Genomic DNA, 16,621 nt, shown 5'->3' with positions numbered 1-16,621 from the left:
ATATTGTTTTTCAAAAGAATTGGAAAAAAAATCGCTGTCGATTGCTCATATTTTTATTCTGTACACTCTTGTTCTGAGGTTTCCAGAACACAACACACATTTATCCATTTTAGCTTGTGTCCTGCAGGTCACTGAGGCTCTGCTGTCCCCACCCCATCCCTTCCTCGTAACCCTGCTTTTTAATAGAATGATATCTGCTGGACTTTGCGTAACCAGTCCACTATTAAACTAAGTACCTTTGTTTCCATTCATTTTTATTTTATTTTACTTCAGATAGGTCTTTTGCAGTTGTGTGGTAATTGCAGCCTACTTCAGATAGGTCTTTTGCAGTTGTGTGGTAATTGCAGCCATTAATCCATTTCCATCTGTCTTTTGCCTTGTGTCGGGTTGTCTGTGATCACAATGCCCTCTTAGTAGTGTCAGCCTTCCTTAAAGCCTTCTCTGCCCTCTGTGCCATTGGGTCGTCCATCCCAGGTCGTTGTCTGTTGAATAGCTAATGACCTCTCTTATATATAGGTCACATTGGCTCACTTCTTAGTATACCTACCTATTTTATTTTATATGGTGGTCACAGTGCAAATTTTCTTTTCCTCAGAGCATTGAATTTGTTCTGTCAGTCGAGTAATTTAGCAGCCAATCAGACTGAAGCTGATAGGAGTTTTGAGAAGTTTTAGGTTTACAAGAAAACTAAGCAGAAATTAGAAAGCTCTCATGTGTTTTCCCTTGCATAGAAGTGCAGGTTCCCAAACTGTTCGCCTCCTGCACCAGAGTAGTGTTGTTATAACTGATAAACCCATACTTTTTCATTATCACCAAAGTCCATAGTTGAGAGTATTCAGTCGATAGATTTTGACACGGGTGTAATGGCAAGGATCTAATATTCTAAAATCTTGCAGAATAGTTTACCACCCCCAAGGGGTTGTCTGTGCCATACCAGTCCATTCCACCTTCAGGCAGCCTTTCCCAGAACAGGAATTAGAGTCATACAGTGGGGTAGCCCTTTGAGAAGCACTCCTTGTGCTAAGCAGTCAGTGTACATTGGCGGCTTGTCCATGTCTTCTCATGATTTGCTAACTCATTTCTTTGTATTACTGGATTAATATGTTGCTATCTTGTTGTGTTTAATTTGGAACTTATGATGAACCTGAAAGTTGCTGTGTTGTGTAAGTTTTCAATTCAATTGTGTGAATGTTCGAACCTTTGTAAGGCTTTAATATGGGTCCTCCAAGTGACACAGTGTAAGGCTTCCAGCACTGCTTACTTACCATCTGTGTGTCTTTTGTCTGTTTTTAATATTTATAGCTTTTTCAAATGTTTTCTCATAGTGTGCGGCTTGTTTTCTCCCTCCCTCCCTCCCTCTCTCCCTCCTTCCCTCTCGCTCTCTCGCTCTCTCTCTCCCTTCTTGGACAGTGTCTTTTTCAGGACAGAAGATTTTGAAGTTAATGATGTCAGCTTGTTGGTTTATCTCCATTGTAAGTTGGGTCACTTAGATTTCTTCTCTGTGATTGTTGAAGAGTTTAATAGCTCCAGATTTTACACTTAGGTCCATGATGCACTTTGAACTAGTTTTGCGTCTAGATTCATGATTAATAATTTTATGTATTTAGAAGCTGTAGCAACAGTTTGTTGGAAAGATGACCTTTGCCTCACTGTGTTGCCTTTGTTCCTTTGTCAAAGAGTAGTTCGTGCATATATATGGGACTGTTTCTGGGCTTTCTGTTCCTTTCATCTGTTTGTGTTTGTTTGTTTGTTTGTTTGTTTGTTTTTCCATGGTACCTCATTGTTTTTGATTACTAAAATTTTATAACAAGTTGGATCTTGTCAGTCCTCTGGTCTTCTTTTCCTTCAGTATTCTGTCGGCCATTCTGAGTCTTACCTTGTCTGTATAAATTTGAGGACCACCTTGGTATCCCTAAAGTAATGCACTACAGTCTTGACTAGTATTGGTTTGAATTTTATAGATCAAAACATGAATAATTGACATCTTGACAATATTGCGTTCTATCCATGAACATGGAATAGCGTTCACTCACTGAAGTTTTTAGTGTCTTTTGCCAAATTCTTGTGATTTTCTTCATACACAGAGAGATAGGCGGTGTTGGGTGGAGGAACTATCTGTGTAGATAGGTTTGAACCTAACTTCTTTATTTCTGGACTGCTAAAGTAAATAAATGATGGTGTCTTTTTAAATTCAAATGTCATTCATTCATTGATTATGGAAATGTGACTGAATTAATATTAATAAATCTAACTGTATCTTGCATCTTTCCTATGATTTCAACAAGGTCAGTTTAATTTTTTCCTTTCCAAATATGCACCTCCTTTTTTTTTGTCTTACTATATTAGCTGGGTCTTTCTTAGAGGCTCATGCTGAGAAGAGGCGTCCTGGATTTGTTCTTACTTTAGTAAGAAACCTAGTTTCTTAACATTAAATACGATATCAGGTGTAGGCTTTTGGTGTAGGCTTTTCCTGTTTAGTGTCCTCATCTCAGATAATAGTACTTACTGCGTTGCCTGGTATGTAATATCAGTTGTCAAATATTAAGGTGTATATATGACAAGATTCCATGAAGCCAGATAGAAAAGTTGCTGGAGATGTGTGAGCTGTACAAATTGTGTCCTGGAAACAAGAGTCTGGCTATGCAGAGTGAAGGAACTCACTGAACATCTGTGGATACTCTTTTTGATGACCTGAAAGCTTAGGCTTCTTAAATTAATCAATTTGTCTTGTGCAGAACAAATAGGTTGTAGTCCCCAGGATTTTTCTGTCAAATTGGCTTGAATAATTGATTCCCACTAAATAGTAAAAGCTCATGAAGCTTCATGCTTACTGCACGTTAGTGGTCATCAGCATCCCTTCCCATGCTTCACCAGGAGGATTTGCAGAGACTTCCTTCTGTGTTGTTTTTTCCTCTCTTAACCACTGGCCATATTTCAGTCTGTTTCCAGATCTTGAAAATCCCCTTGTGCTGAAAGACCAGTGCCCTTTGCCCTCTTAATCCCAGGGCCCCATAAGCACAGTGAGGTGTTCACCCAGCAGTTGACTCATTTAAAGCTGCACAGCACTGTGGAGTTTAGTGTGTGTGTTTTAAGGAATGTGCTTAGGAGGAACTCTTGTCCATGTTGTTCTGCAAAACGACTTGTCTCATTGTATGTAGCGATTCTCTGTGATGGGAGAAAGCTAGAACACAGTGGCTCTGGGACCTTTGTCCTGTCTTTCACAGGGCCTCATAAAGACCTTTGTGTTCTCTTCTGTTTTCTCAAATGGTTCCCATTCTCCTGTCACTTCTTCCCTTCATGGGTCATTCACACACATCCCCAATGACTCTAAAACTGCCACGTGTCAATCAAAGCAAAGCAGATGCAAGATAAAAAATAAGGGGAAAACTTGCCTTGCTTAAAAGGGGTTAGACTTTCTTGTATAGTGTTGTTTTTATTTCATTGTCTTGTTTTGCATGGTACTTCCTAGCTGTACTTTATATTTGGGTCATCTTTAAGGGCCAGAAATGGACCTGAGTGATGATAAATAAAGACTCTAAAAGAATACTCTGGCAGAAAACCACAAGGGAATAAAATTGAAGTTTAGTGTGGAATATATATAAAGTGAATTTTGTTGCTTTAGAAGCTGAGCCTCCAGTATTGCATCTGGAAGGGCTTTTTAAAAAAAAAAAATCATTATGAGATAGTTTTGATGTTTTTTAGAAGAGAATAAAACAGTCTGATGAGCAATTCTTCACAAGTTTGTGGTCAAGTAATAATAAAAATGTGGATTCCGACTTTGAAAAAGCTGACTAGCATAAATGACCATTTATAATCCTCTTTTAAAATCGCATAAATTTTATGTAAAAATATAATGGCCCAAAAAGTATGTCCTAGAATTTGAAGGAGTCTGTTTGTACAATTCATATAACTTGCCAAAAATAATGCAGAGTTGGGTAACTTCTCTCTGAAAATAGAATGGCCCATTTTTCCTGGCGCGAGTCCTTGGGGATTATTAGCAGTCAGTCCTGGGGGCCTCCCGTCCAGGACCAGCGAGTGTAGGCAGTGCTGTGTTTCACACCCCAGCTTTCAGCAAGTCTCAGCAGAGCTTTGAGAGACACTGCACACACATCACTCTGCGGCACTGTCAGCACCTACAGCTCTATGAGCACAGTGCCTGGGAGAGAGCAGCTGTAGACACCTCTGCTTCAGGCAGTGCAGGGGCACAGTGAGGGGACGCTAACCCTTCCTGAGCAGAGAGGTGGAGGACATCATCAGCAAAGGCCATGATGAGCGTGGCCAGTCGTGCTTGTGTGCATTCTTACCTAAGGGGATGCCAGGGTGACGTTTTAGCTCAGCGTTGCTGTGGATATTTTTGTGTATGGTATTTTGGTGAAATAGCTGGTCTACTCTGGTTTTCATTTGGTTGGTTGGTTGATTTTTTTTTTTTTAAGTCTCATAATATGTCACTGTATAGCAGTGTCATGTATTTGTCTAGTCCCCTGTGGATAAACTCCTAGATTGCACATGTGAATTCACATGTTCACATACAAACAACACAATCTTAATTCGTAGTGCTGTTTCCTTAGAATGTAGTCTTATTATGAACATACTATGTGAATGAAATCATAGAAGCATCCTGTCCATTGTAAGAATTCAGGGCCTTAAGTAACACCTGACTGCCAAAGTTCAAAGGTTTTCATTGCCTTTGTCTTTCTTGCAAGACTTTGAGCCCCTAGATACGGCATTTGGTTAGAAAAATATTAGTGAGTCAGCGCGAAGTGGCTTGAATAGTAAAGAAGCCTATTATTCTCTACTAAGCAGTGAGGAAATACCATTTTCAGAGACCCAGAGGAGGGAGCCCAGAGCCAGCTCACTCTGAAGCTGGCATCTTTCCGTGTACACCGTCTTCAGTGAGTTGGCTTCTCAGATGTCATCCTGTCACATGGTGCAAAGCTCCTAATAGTCTGTAATTCGGCATCTCATTCTAAGCCCCTGACAGATTAACCTCACATTTCGTTTAGCATCATTAAATATGTGGAATAGGACTAGCATGGCTGACTTAGACTATTGCTTTTCATTCCTTGGGACCCATCAGAGGCAATGCATTTTGTACTGTGGTCATGTTACCAATGCGTTTGAGACTATGTATATGTCACTCTGTACAATGAACTCTAATTCCTAAAACATGTCCTGAAAACAGTGTAATAACCTCTATCACCTGCTGTGGTTTGTGTATGAAATACACGGCAAAAGGCACATGTAGCAAAGGCTTCATCCTCTGTCTGGACAGGTGCTGAAAACTTGGACATGAGACCTAGCTACAAGAAGGAGGCGTGTGGGGCAGAGAACATAGCGTTGTCATCACTGTTGTATGCTATCCTGGGTCCCTCCCATCTCTGGTTGCTTCCTGATTACAGTGAAAGGAAACCTTTGCTCTGTCGTGTCCTCCCCTCCACACTGGAAACCATGAGCTGAAACAAATCCTCTAAGCTATTTGTGTTAGGTATTTAACAGTGCGGCGATGTAAAAGTGACTAACACACTATTATTATAAGATGGAGCACTGTAATGTATATTTAGTAGCCAAACACACACATACTAGAAAAGATTGAATGTGGGTAGGCTGTTGGTGAGGGTTTTCCAGTCCTGAATAAGTGAGGCCAACACTGTGAAGCTATATGATATACTCAAACTTTGTTCATTCACTTCTTAGAGTCATACTCACCTGGTGAAGTGATATTAATATTAACTGATCTGCATAAGAGTCATTAATGTGTCCAATACTCAATAGAAACTTATAGAAATGAATGAATAATAGGATTCAGGTATCATTAGAAGCCATTTTGGAAGCTACCTGGCAAAGTATGTAAAGATAAGGCAACTAAATTTAGTTTATGATCCCAAGTTGAATTCTGGATTAGTCTGCTGAATGATGAGGATACTTGAGAAAACTTGCATACAGGCTGTGCATTAGGTAATTTTGTCATGTCAATAAATTTCCTGCTTTTAATAGTTGTATTATGAATGTGTGTGGCAATGTTCTTTGCTGTTTGGAAAACGCACTGGGGTGTCTGTTTGGTGGAAGACTTGAAGAAGCTCTTGGGTGTGTGAACTTCTCTGAGGAGGCAAATGTTTATGCACACAGATAGGGACCAAAGCAGTGACCTAAGGTGGACCTAAGATGAGTGTGGTGAACCAGTGAGTTCCTTTAGTTAGCCCCACTCACAGGACAGTGCGTCCCTGACAGCTCTTAGTCACCTAGATATGGGTGACAACATCCCCACAGCCACATAGACAGGACCCCTACTAATCTTCCACGTTCCCAGACCACTGGAAACCCAGAGAGTTATTATATCAGCTGGGAGGGGAAAATGCAAGAAGCGGTTCCAGTGTCAGTACCTGATCAAGTTGGTAGGGACATTCTGTTCTGAAGCTAACATTCTACAATAATATAGAAGTTTAAAAATGTCATAGATTTGCAGTTTTGAAATATGTATATCTGGTTCTTGAGTTCACTCTTACTGAGTACATTACATGCATGCCATGGTGTGTAGTAGGGTTGGTTTTTTTTTTTTGTTTTTTTTTTTTGTTTTTTTTTTTTTTTTTGTTTTAAGTTAAAAATATTTTTTTTTTTTAAATTCCTAGTCACTACTACAATTACAGGGCAAAATACCTTTACATATTGAAAAGAAAAGGACAGAGCTGCAACAGATAAAGATATACAGAAATGTATATCTAATTGACACTACATCTCATTAACCACTAACTGCACCTTTTGCAAATTGGCTCCCACTGCCTTGCACAGGAAGGGTTCCTGGTTAAAATGCTGTCGTTTTTCTCATCGGATTTGGTTTGCTAGCATTGTGTGCACCCATCTTCATAAGGAGTGGCATTCTCCTGTGGTGGCTTTGTCTGGCTTTGTCTGGCCTTGTAAGATGAGGTAGGAAGCTGCCCCTCCTCTCATTTAGGAGATTTTGAGAAGTATTGACAGTAATTATTCCTGGAAATGTTTAGTCACATTCACCAATGAAGCACCTGGACATGAGGTCTTTTTATTGAAGGAATTAGAGTTTGAATCCCCTGATAGGTCTTCTCAGTTGTTCTGTTTCTTCTAGGGTCAGTTCCAGGGGAGTTTGTTAATTTCTTTTATTCCTTTGTTGTTTAATTTATAATGGATGACAATGCACTTTTTACATTGTGTAACTATCTGATTAAGTTTTATGTAAAGTGATATTTAAACAGCACAGAATTTACGCCCCCCCCCCACCATTAAAACTGCCTTGTTTTATGTATTTGATATAAAATGCATTTTTGGTGATAATGTTTTATTAAGAACTCAGGCCCACACCTTTACCAATATTTGATATTTGCCATTAGTTTTATTTCATTTATTTCTTGTTGGTATACTCTAAAGCATTTTTTGTTTGTTTTGAAGTTTTAAAGCTGGCACCTACAAGAATATCATTACCTAAGATACACTTCTGTCTATCAGGCTTTTTTTTCCCCTCTTCCTGTTTTCCTTTGTGTGTGGTACATGAATATGTGTGCAAGGTTTAGAATTTATGGAAATGGATCCGCTAATATCAGCTCAGTTACATCTGTTAACAGTGTGCTTAAGAGGAATAAAGGGATTTCCCATGGTGCAAGTTAGTCAACTACCAGTCAGTATGGGCAGAAATGAAGCCATCTACGAATGGCATGGCCTTTCTTCTTATCGCTACTTTATCTTCGTCTTTTCAGCATGACGTGTCCCAGACTTTACTCAAGGCAACCCTGGACAGCGTTGTGGAAGAATGTGTTAGCTTTGTGGGAGTGGACATCAACATCTGTTCCGAGGTTTTGTTACGGTGAGACAAGAGTTTAACTCACTAAGAGAAGGGGGCATGTGTATAAAGTTGTCAAGCATAGAAAATATGTAGGTGTATATGTTCCTATGGAATACCAGAGAGGAAGGTGTAGTTTTAAGGAAAGAATTGCAGGAGTTGACATTATCATTTTTAGTAGTGCTCATCTGAAATGGTTTGTAGTAACCACTGATTGTATCAGAGCAGCTTAAACAAGGTTTGTGTGGAAAAGTGCCATTGTCCCCAGCTGCAGAGTAGATGCCTTTCACAGCCCAGATTCTTGCATGTACCTGTCAAGTGCATGAAGGTAACCAAAAGGTGAGGGCTTCTGAAGGTCCAAGGTGTGTCACCAGTCACCTGTCAGCTCTGTATTCCTGGCAGTTATAGGAGAGGTCCTCTTTCTTTCCTTTTCCTTATTTTGCCTCACATCACTCTAGGTCTGGTGGTACTCCACTTCTCACCAAAACTGTGATGGTGGAAAATACACTTTGTCTTCTAAGACACCACCTTCCTACCAACGCCATGAATGTGGTAATTCCATACCTGGGACTGCACAGTGGAATTAGGGTTCTCTGTAATAGTAATCTTTTAATGAAAGCCAAACAAACTCTGTATCGATACAGTTTTCATGCCTTTATGCCAGCCAGCCATGCCATTCACAGAGAACTACTCCCTATAATTCAGTTTTGTACATCAGTGGACCCAGTAGACTCAAAGAGTCTAATAAGGATTGCCACATGAAGCCCTCCTTAGCTCAGCAGAGATGCATAGGTACACTTTGCCTGGGTCAGGAGATGCAGAGATTGTGAGCCATGCTCTCTCTGTTGCTGCCTCGGGTCCACCGCTATCATGAGTATCAACTGGCTTGGCACGGCTTTGTATTGTGTCTCCTGTCCTTCATTTGATTGATGTAGACTTGTGGCTGTGTGGAATTGCAGTTGATGTTACAGTGCAGGTGACTTATGCCATTACCTTCGTAGGTGAGAGCTTTCTTTTCTTTTCTACTTTTATTTTTATTATTTTATTTTACCTTTTTATTTTTTAGGCATATTGCAGGACTTAATGCTAACAGAGCCAAAAATATCATTGAGTGGCGAGAGAAAAATGGGCCTTTCATCAACCGAGAACAGCTGAAGAAAGTAAAGGGGCTTGGTCCAAAATCCTTCCAGCAGTGTGCTGGCTTCATCAGAGTCAACCAGGATTATGTGCGCACGTTCTGCAGGTGATTGGAAAGCCCACAGCTCTGGTGGTGCTGCCAGCCTCTTGTGTTGTTCTTGTTACCCTGCCTGCTGACAGCTAAGTTCTAGATGCCCATTGCCCACTTACTCACCCCACAGGGACTGCGAATACAGTCGGTGAGGCAGAAAATTGCCTGTGCTCAGGCACTTATATTTTAATGGTTAGAAAAGACAATAAGCCAACCAGTAAAACAAGTAGTTTCAAATGGTAAATAAGTGCTGTAAAAATTAAGGGATTTGGCATTATCCTTGGGAGTCAAGCAGCTGCTTTAGATACACTACATATTCGAAAATCATTTAAGGCAAGATTTGAGTGAAATGAAGAAGCCAGCTGCACAGGGATCCGAGCAAGCATCAGTGTGGGGAGCCTTATGGCAGGGTCAGGTTTGATGTGTTCATAAACAAGGCTCAACTGCATGGCAGCAACATGGCAGGGGAAGGAGAGCTACAACCTCATGATGGCAGTGTGGCAGGGGAAGGAGCAATAGAGACCTGATCCCTCCACATTGCACTGTTGACTTCACATTGGCCACCAGTCACCAGTGGTGTGGGCTGAACTGAATCTTTCCATTTTAGTTCAGATTGCCCAAAAGCAAAGAAATTGGATAAACTTAGGGCATTTTATACACTTGAAGGAATACCCTTTATGCTTCTGCCCCTTTTCTAAATTCCTGGTACATTAAGGCATAATTTTTTTCTCTTTACTGTTATGAGCAGTTTTCCTACCAGCCTGGTCCCACAGCTGTGTCAGTCCCAAATTACACACAGAGATGCTGTATTAGATATAAAGCAGTTGGCCTGTTACTAGCGTTTCTTATTGGCTAGCTCTATCTCAAATATTAACCCATTTCTATTAACCTAAGTGTTTCCACGTGGGCTTATCTTACCAGAGAGAGGGTCCGGACTTTTTCTTTCAAGTCTCTACATCTCCCAGAATCCTCCTTGTCTCCTAGTCCTGCCTATATTGCCTTCCTATTTGTCAACAGTGCTTTAATTTTTAACCAATAAGAGAAACACATTTACAGAATTGTTGTAAAAGTCATACAGAAATAGTTTCATTCTGAAATAGGTTAAACTAGCATTAGCCCCATATGAAGGCAGAATACATTGCAAAGCCCAGTCATGAGCATGATAGTGAAAGGGTTGGATTTTGGTAAGTGAAACAGAGTAAAATCTCAAATCCACTGTAGCATAATTGGAATTTAGCTTAACATAGGGTGACATTTCCTATACTGGTAGAAGATGGATATATAAAATCACAGAAAAATGTAACCCAGAAAGTTGACGCATGCAGTAAATCCCAGGTAGCTCAAAGAGTTCTATGCAAAGAGGGAAACTATAAACGGATAGCAATAGGCATGGGGGATGCTAGCAGAACAGGAGGATGGTAGGACTTCTTCCCATGCCAATAACAAAGCCCAGAAGCGGGCTGGTGAGGCAGCTCTGTCAATAAAGTACTGTAGAACAAGGACAGAGGCCCAGGTTCCAGCCCCCGCACCACATTAAGGCCAGGTGCTGTGGAATATTTGCACACTCCATGAGGATGTGCTGCTGTGATTGGGGTAATTAAAGGCCGAATGGCCAAAGCTAGGCAGGAGGTATGGGTGGGGGTGCTGCAGAGAGAACCCGGGCAGGGAGAAAGGCAGCTAGATGCTGAGGAAGCAGGATGGGCAGTAAGAGTAAAGGTAACCAAGCCTTTAAAAGAACATAGATTAAAAGATATGGGTCAATTTAAGTTATTAGAACTAGTTAGGAACAAGCCTAAGCTAAGGCTGAGCTTTCATAATTATTAATGTCTCCATGTCACTTTTTGTGAGCTGGCCACCCAAAAAGAAAAGGCCGTCCACACTCAGGGAGGCTGCACTCACCTGCAGTGCCATGCTGGGGGTGGTGAGGGGAGACTGCGGGAACACTGGCACTGGGGCAGGCTGGCAGCCTAGCCGATCCAGTGAGTTTCAGGTTCAGTGAGAGGCCTCTTGGAAAAAACTGAGTGTAGCAGAGGGAGATGCCTGATAGCCAGCCCTAGCATACACATGCACACACTGTAAGCATTTGTTTAATGCTACTTTTTGTTTCTGTACTTCCCACTGTTTCTGTAGTGCGTATTATTGCTGTATTTAGGTTTCGCTGAAGTTTTACATGTCTGGAGATGTTTTTGGTTTGTCATCCTATTGAATGCTGGTTTAACTCTGCATTCACAGCATTTTCTTTGTACCTTCATGGTTATTCGTCTATGTTCTCCTGTTTGCAGTGTGAAGTCTGATGCCACTCTGATTTAGCTTACCTTATCCTTAAATACCATGCTTGATTTTACTCTTTTGAAAGCCAAATAGATATTCTGAAGTGTCCTGTTGAAACTTCAGAGATGACTCTATCTCTGTGGTCTTATTCTGCATTCAGTAGGTTCTGTTGGGAAATGTGATTTTCCTTAGGTTTGAGACACCATCTTTGCCATCTTATGATGATGGTGATGATTGTATTTTACTTCTTCATTTCCCCTAGAACGCCAGTTGCAGGGACTGTATCATAACAGAAAGTTGTATTGATAATATTCCAAGCCAAGTGTGGTAGTTTCTGTGAGGTGAATGGTTGCTGTGTGTGTGGTTTGCACAGCAGAGAAGACAAGAGTACATTTTTAATTCATGTTTGTTTGCTTTTCTGCTCCACTCCCTGTTTTTCTCCTGATCTTTCCTGACTGCAGTAGTCAGCCTGTTGACTCTTCAGGCCAGAGCCGGGCAGCTGCCTCACTCACCAGTGAGAAGCCAGGTAAAAAGAAGAACAAAGAAGACGTTGGCCTCATACCGAACCCCCTGGACCAAACTTGCATCCATCCGGAATCCTACGACATAGCAGTCAGGTGAGCCAGAGGCCAGCTCCTGAATCTGCATGTACACAGTGAGTTCCATACACTGTGTGCCCTTTGGGTGGGCATAGTGACTATGCTTAACACGACAGCAGTTTTCAGAAGTTCCTCATTGCTGAGTTGGCCACACATTATTTTATTGCACTTCCTGGAGCCATGGCAGACCAATAAGCCCTGGTTCTAAGGAGAAGTCTGTGGAGTGGAAATTGCATGGCATTCTGTTTGTTTTTGGAAATTAGCATGACTAAAATTAACTAGTACCTGGTATAACTTGTGCTCTTTGAAAAAAAAAAAACAGCCTTTTTTTTAAATTATAAACAGCCAGCTTTCACATGAAATTCCGATCTGTTGGATTATTAGAGTCTAATGTGCTCTTAGTGGGGACACATTAACAGAGAACAATGCTGACATTATTTTTAATACAAGAGAAGCTTGATATAAAGTGTTCAAAGAGAACAACTTTAAAATGTTTTATTATTATATTTCTCTGTGTGTGTATTTGTGTACATGTCTGGGGTGGGGTTGGAGAATAACTAGACAGAAGGATCAGCTGTCTCTTATTCTCCAATGTGGGTCCTGAGACCAGAACAGTCACCTGGCTTGATATAGCAAGACTCACTCACTGACCCCAAAACAACTTTCCATTACATATTTATTATCTTTAAAACTCCCAGTTAGTTCAAAACCCATGACTTGATACATAACCAAATTTCCTAAGATTCTGACTAAATAATACAGTAGTGTATTTAGGACCAGTTTAAGTTTGATTCTAAAATGCAGGATCTATAGATCACTTTGAAATCACTTGTATTTGCTCACTGTGGTAAAAGTCATTGGCTTGCTACTTCAATAGTGTTTACTGTTCAGGAATAACTGAGAAAAGCAGACATGAAGCTTGTCCACCAGCACCACAGCAGTCTTTCCTCCTCTGTGTTTGATTATGAAAATCATTGACATATGCACAGATTTCCTCTTCATGTGCATCTAGATATTAGCACACCAGTGCACCTGCCTTTCCATGCATCCATATCTATCCATCTATTTATCCATGAACTTATTTAGGTGTTGAAATAAGAACATTGCAGACTTCAGTGTATTTTTTACTATTCTCCATGCATAATGTAATAATTCTTATACACACACGCACACATATATGTGTACATATATTTTTTTCTTATTTTACGAATGAATCCCAGTTCCCCCTCCCTCCCATGCCCCAGCCCCCCCCCTCCTGTCCCATTCCCCCCCACACACATTCCACAGGGAGGGTGATGCCTTCCAGGGCAGATCATCAAAATCTGTCTAGTCATTTGGAGTAGGGACTAGACCCTCCCCTCTGCCTCTAGGTTAAGAGAGTATCCCTCTACGGGGAATGTGCTCCCAAAGTCCTTTCGTGCACCAGGAATATATCATGGTTCCACTGTTAGAGGTCCCTTAGACTGTCCAGGCCTTCTAACTGAGACCCATGTTCAGGGGGTTTGAGTCAGTCCGGTGCTGGTCTAGGGGTCCATTAGTTCCCCCTTGTTCAGGTCAGCTGTCTCTGTGGGTTTCTATAGCCTGGTCTTGACCCCTTTTCTTATCACTCCTCCCATACTCTATCACAATCATAATGTTTAAAAGTTCAAAGTCTTTTCTGAGAGCCATACATTACCTTTACTATAATCACCTACAAAATAAAAGTCAAAAAAACAGATCATATATTTCCTATTGTGAAGTTTTCTTGTCCTGCCGGTCCTGCTGCTGCTTCAGCCCCAAATAAACACACAGATGCTATCTTATTAAACTGTTGGCAGATGACTAGGGCTTCTTATTTGCTAGCTCTGGCTTAATTATTAACCTATTACTACTAATCTATGTGTTTCTACATGGCCTTATATTACCAAAGAACTACTGGCATGCTATCCCTGATCTCCTCATGGTATCTCCCTCTGCCTACCTTTCCCAGAATTCTCCTCTTCTCCTAGCCCTGCCTATCTTCCTGTCTGGCTATCAGCCAGTCAGTGCTGTATTCATCAACCAATAAGAGAAATATATATACAGAAGAACATCCCCCATCAACTTCCAACATATAACTCTGACATCTTCATAGGAACCAATTTAACATGTTGTATTGTACAAACCAGTCTTTTTCAATGTGCATTTTTGTGTTTCTTTCATAAGATTTTTCAATTTGCTTCCATTGTAAGCGTATATCCCTCTTATTTAAAATATAGATTTTTTTTTTCAATCAGATAAGTGACTTAGCAATAGGATAACTAATTTAGCAACAATAGTTCTTAGCTGTGGTTCCTTGTGAAGAATCCCTAGAAATAGTATTGCTTTGCCAAAGGTTCAAGAACTTCTGTGTCTCTTCACATGCTTCGGTAATGGACTAGCCTGTGGTGCTCTCAGCAGGATTCAAACCAGCAGTCCTCATTTCTGCTGGGAGGCAGGCATCTCTGTCCACTCTCCCTGGGACCAGTTTCCACCTGAGGAGTATCAGTGCCCAACAGGTGACTTCACTTCTTTCTGTGCTTCCTTTGGGGGTAACCTATCTGCCCAAAAGCAAGCCAGCTGTAGACCCTTTCAGAGGAAGTTTTTTTACATGCTGGTCCCCTCCTGACCTTAGAAATATGGGTGTGAAATGGGTAATTACCTAATTACCCTTGGTGTATTGTCCAATCCTAATGTAGTGGTTATCTGACTTTCACACACTTCATCTAGACGAAACTCAGCACAGACGGCTCCTACTTGGCAGGTGGTGTCCTACAAGTAAGTCTTAACCATTGAGCCATCTTTCAACCTCCCGAACACACTCTCCCTGTCATATTTTTGTGATTCTTTCTTTCTTGTTTATCTGTCAGGCTCTTGGTAAACCGAAGTCTAGCAGTGTGTGAGCTTAAAACTTAGTTTAAAACATTGTTTTTATCTTTTGTATTTGCTCATAATGTTATCCCTTGGAAATTGGAATGCTTAATGTTTATGGATAAATGTTTTTCTTCCTTTTATACAAGATGGTCCTTTTAGTATCCTCATCTCGGGGTGTCTCCTTAATTTTTCATATTCCTTATGGTTCTGATATTTACTCCATGGCTTTTGTTGGTGTGGTTTTATTCACCCCTTGGAATGTGGTAGGACCTAGAGAACATGAAGATGAGTAGAGGTATTGTACCCTTAAAAGAACACTAAAACAAGACAGAATCTAAACTCTTGGACAAAAAGAGCTTATTTCCAGGCAGGGTTGTCTTGTAGGTTTGTGCAGATGGGGGTACAAAAAGAGGCATAGGTTGGAGAGAGGAGAATGTAGCTCAAGCTAATTTAAGAAGTTGTTGGTAGACCAGTGAGAACAAACATTCGTTGTCTACTTTCTCATTACCAGGCATTTTAGATGGACCAGGGAGTGTACACCTCACGATAACCCTGGGAAATTGGTGCTGTTGCTGTTCCCATTTCAGGCTGGCCAAGTCTCAGAGGGAGGAAGTAAATTGCCTAAGGCAACTTAGCTTAGGAGAACCAAGATTTAAGCTGAATATATCATTACTCAAAGCCTGGGCTGTTAACTGAATTGTACTTTTAAAACTGGTGCCAGATTTGAATATTATCACTGTGGTCGTGTCTTTTAAGAGTGTTCTCTGAAAGACAGTGTGCGGTATTCACAGAAAGTAAGGTGACCCATAAGTGAGTATTGGGAGTATCATCTGCCTTGAGTGTCGTCTAACATCCTTGACTGATAGTGTCTATCCTACCTCTCAAGAAAACATCCCCTGTCTCCTAAGTGAGGCTTTGCCTGTTTATTTTATTGAGGAGTCTGCAGGGAATGGGTATTCTCAAGAGCATGGGAGTTTTATACTGCTCTGTTGAAGATGTGTTTCCTGGATGTTCCTTTGCCTTGTGCTTTAGAGTAAGTAAAGTAAGCAGACCAATAGTGCCCACATTTGCGTTCCTCATTAAGAGAAAAAGCTAGAAGAGCCCGAATACAGGGAGCTAAACAGAAGAGGTTTGTCAGAGAGTGTGAGGACTGCTGGCCTTTAATGAAACATGGTGGAAGAGCTCACACCCTATAGAAGATGGAGGAAAACCTAGAACATGTAAACCAGCGTTCCTTCAGCCCTTTGAGGGCACTGTCTTCTACATCCCTTTAACTTGTTTCCGGGTCTTCTCCCACTCACAGGATGACATCACTTCTTCCTCGCTGAAGCATCCACACTCTCCTCTAGCTGTGCCCTCTCTTTACTCATGCTGCCCACTCTTTCCCTAGCAACTCTGCTTCGGGACTCTGTTTTCCCCCTTCACTTCCTCCATGCCATTGTTGAAGACTCTTAGCCCTGGCTATTTTAGTGGCAGCTGGATGAGTAATGTATTTTAGCCCTATGAAATTCTAGGACTGCCCCTATATCTATTGTCTCTTCCACTTTGCTTACTGGTTTAGCTCAGACTTCTTACTGCTGTGATCCAGTGGCCCCTACAGAGAGCTCAGAGCTGCCCAATGTGCCTGCTTTTCATTGCCAAGTGTCTCAGAAGTGTCTGCCTCTAATTCTCACTCTTTCCTTCCTCTCATTCTTGTTTCCTATCCTCATTCATCTTTTGAAATTACTTTCTGATGGTGGGAGAAGGGAAGGGATGAATGTAAAATGAAAAATAATTTAAAGAAAGAAATTACTTTCTTACCCAGTGGCTTGATTATCAAAACCATCTTTAAACTACTTGCCATATTTG

General features: G+C 41.0%; 1 protein-coding gene across 3 annotated transcripts in view; it reads left to right on the top strand.

Moving 5' to 3' along the window:
- The window catches only part of Srbd1 (S1 RNA binding domain 1), a 161,949-nt gene that overhangs the window by 131,783 nt on the left and 13,545 nt on the right, over positions 1-16,621 (top strand). For 2 of the 3 annotated variants that reach the window (XM_051175195.1, XM_051175196.1), the window contains exons 17-19: positions 7,722-7,828; positions 8,871-9,047; positions 11,765-11,920. In XM_051175195.1, the coding sequence (XP_051031152.1) occupies positions 7,722-7,828; positions 8,871-9,047; positions 11,765-11,920 (440 nt within the window). The remainder of the gene's footprint in view (positions 1-7,721; positions 7,829-8,870; positions 9,048-11,764; positions 11,921-16,621) is intronic. The other variant, XM_051175197.1, reaches the window with a different exon arrangement.

This window comes from Phodopus roborovskii, unplaced genomic scaffold, assembly GCF_943737965.1.
Source record: "Phodopus roborovskii unplaced genomic scaffold, PHOROB, whole genome shotgun sequence".
NCBI lineage: Eukaryota > Metazoa > Chordata > Mammalia > Rodentia > Cricetidae > Phodopus > Phodopus roborovskii.
Note: the sequence above shows the minus strand (reverse complement) of the source record. Positions and strands in the feature narration are given on the sequence as shown.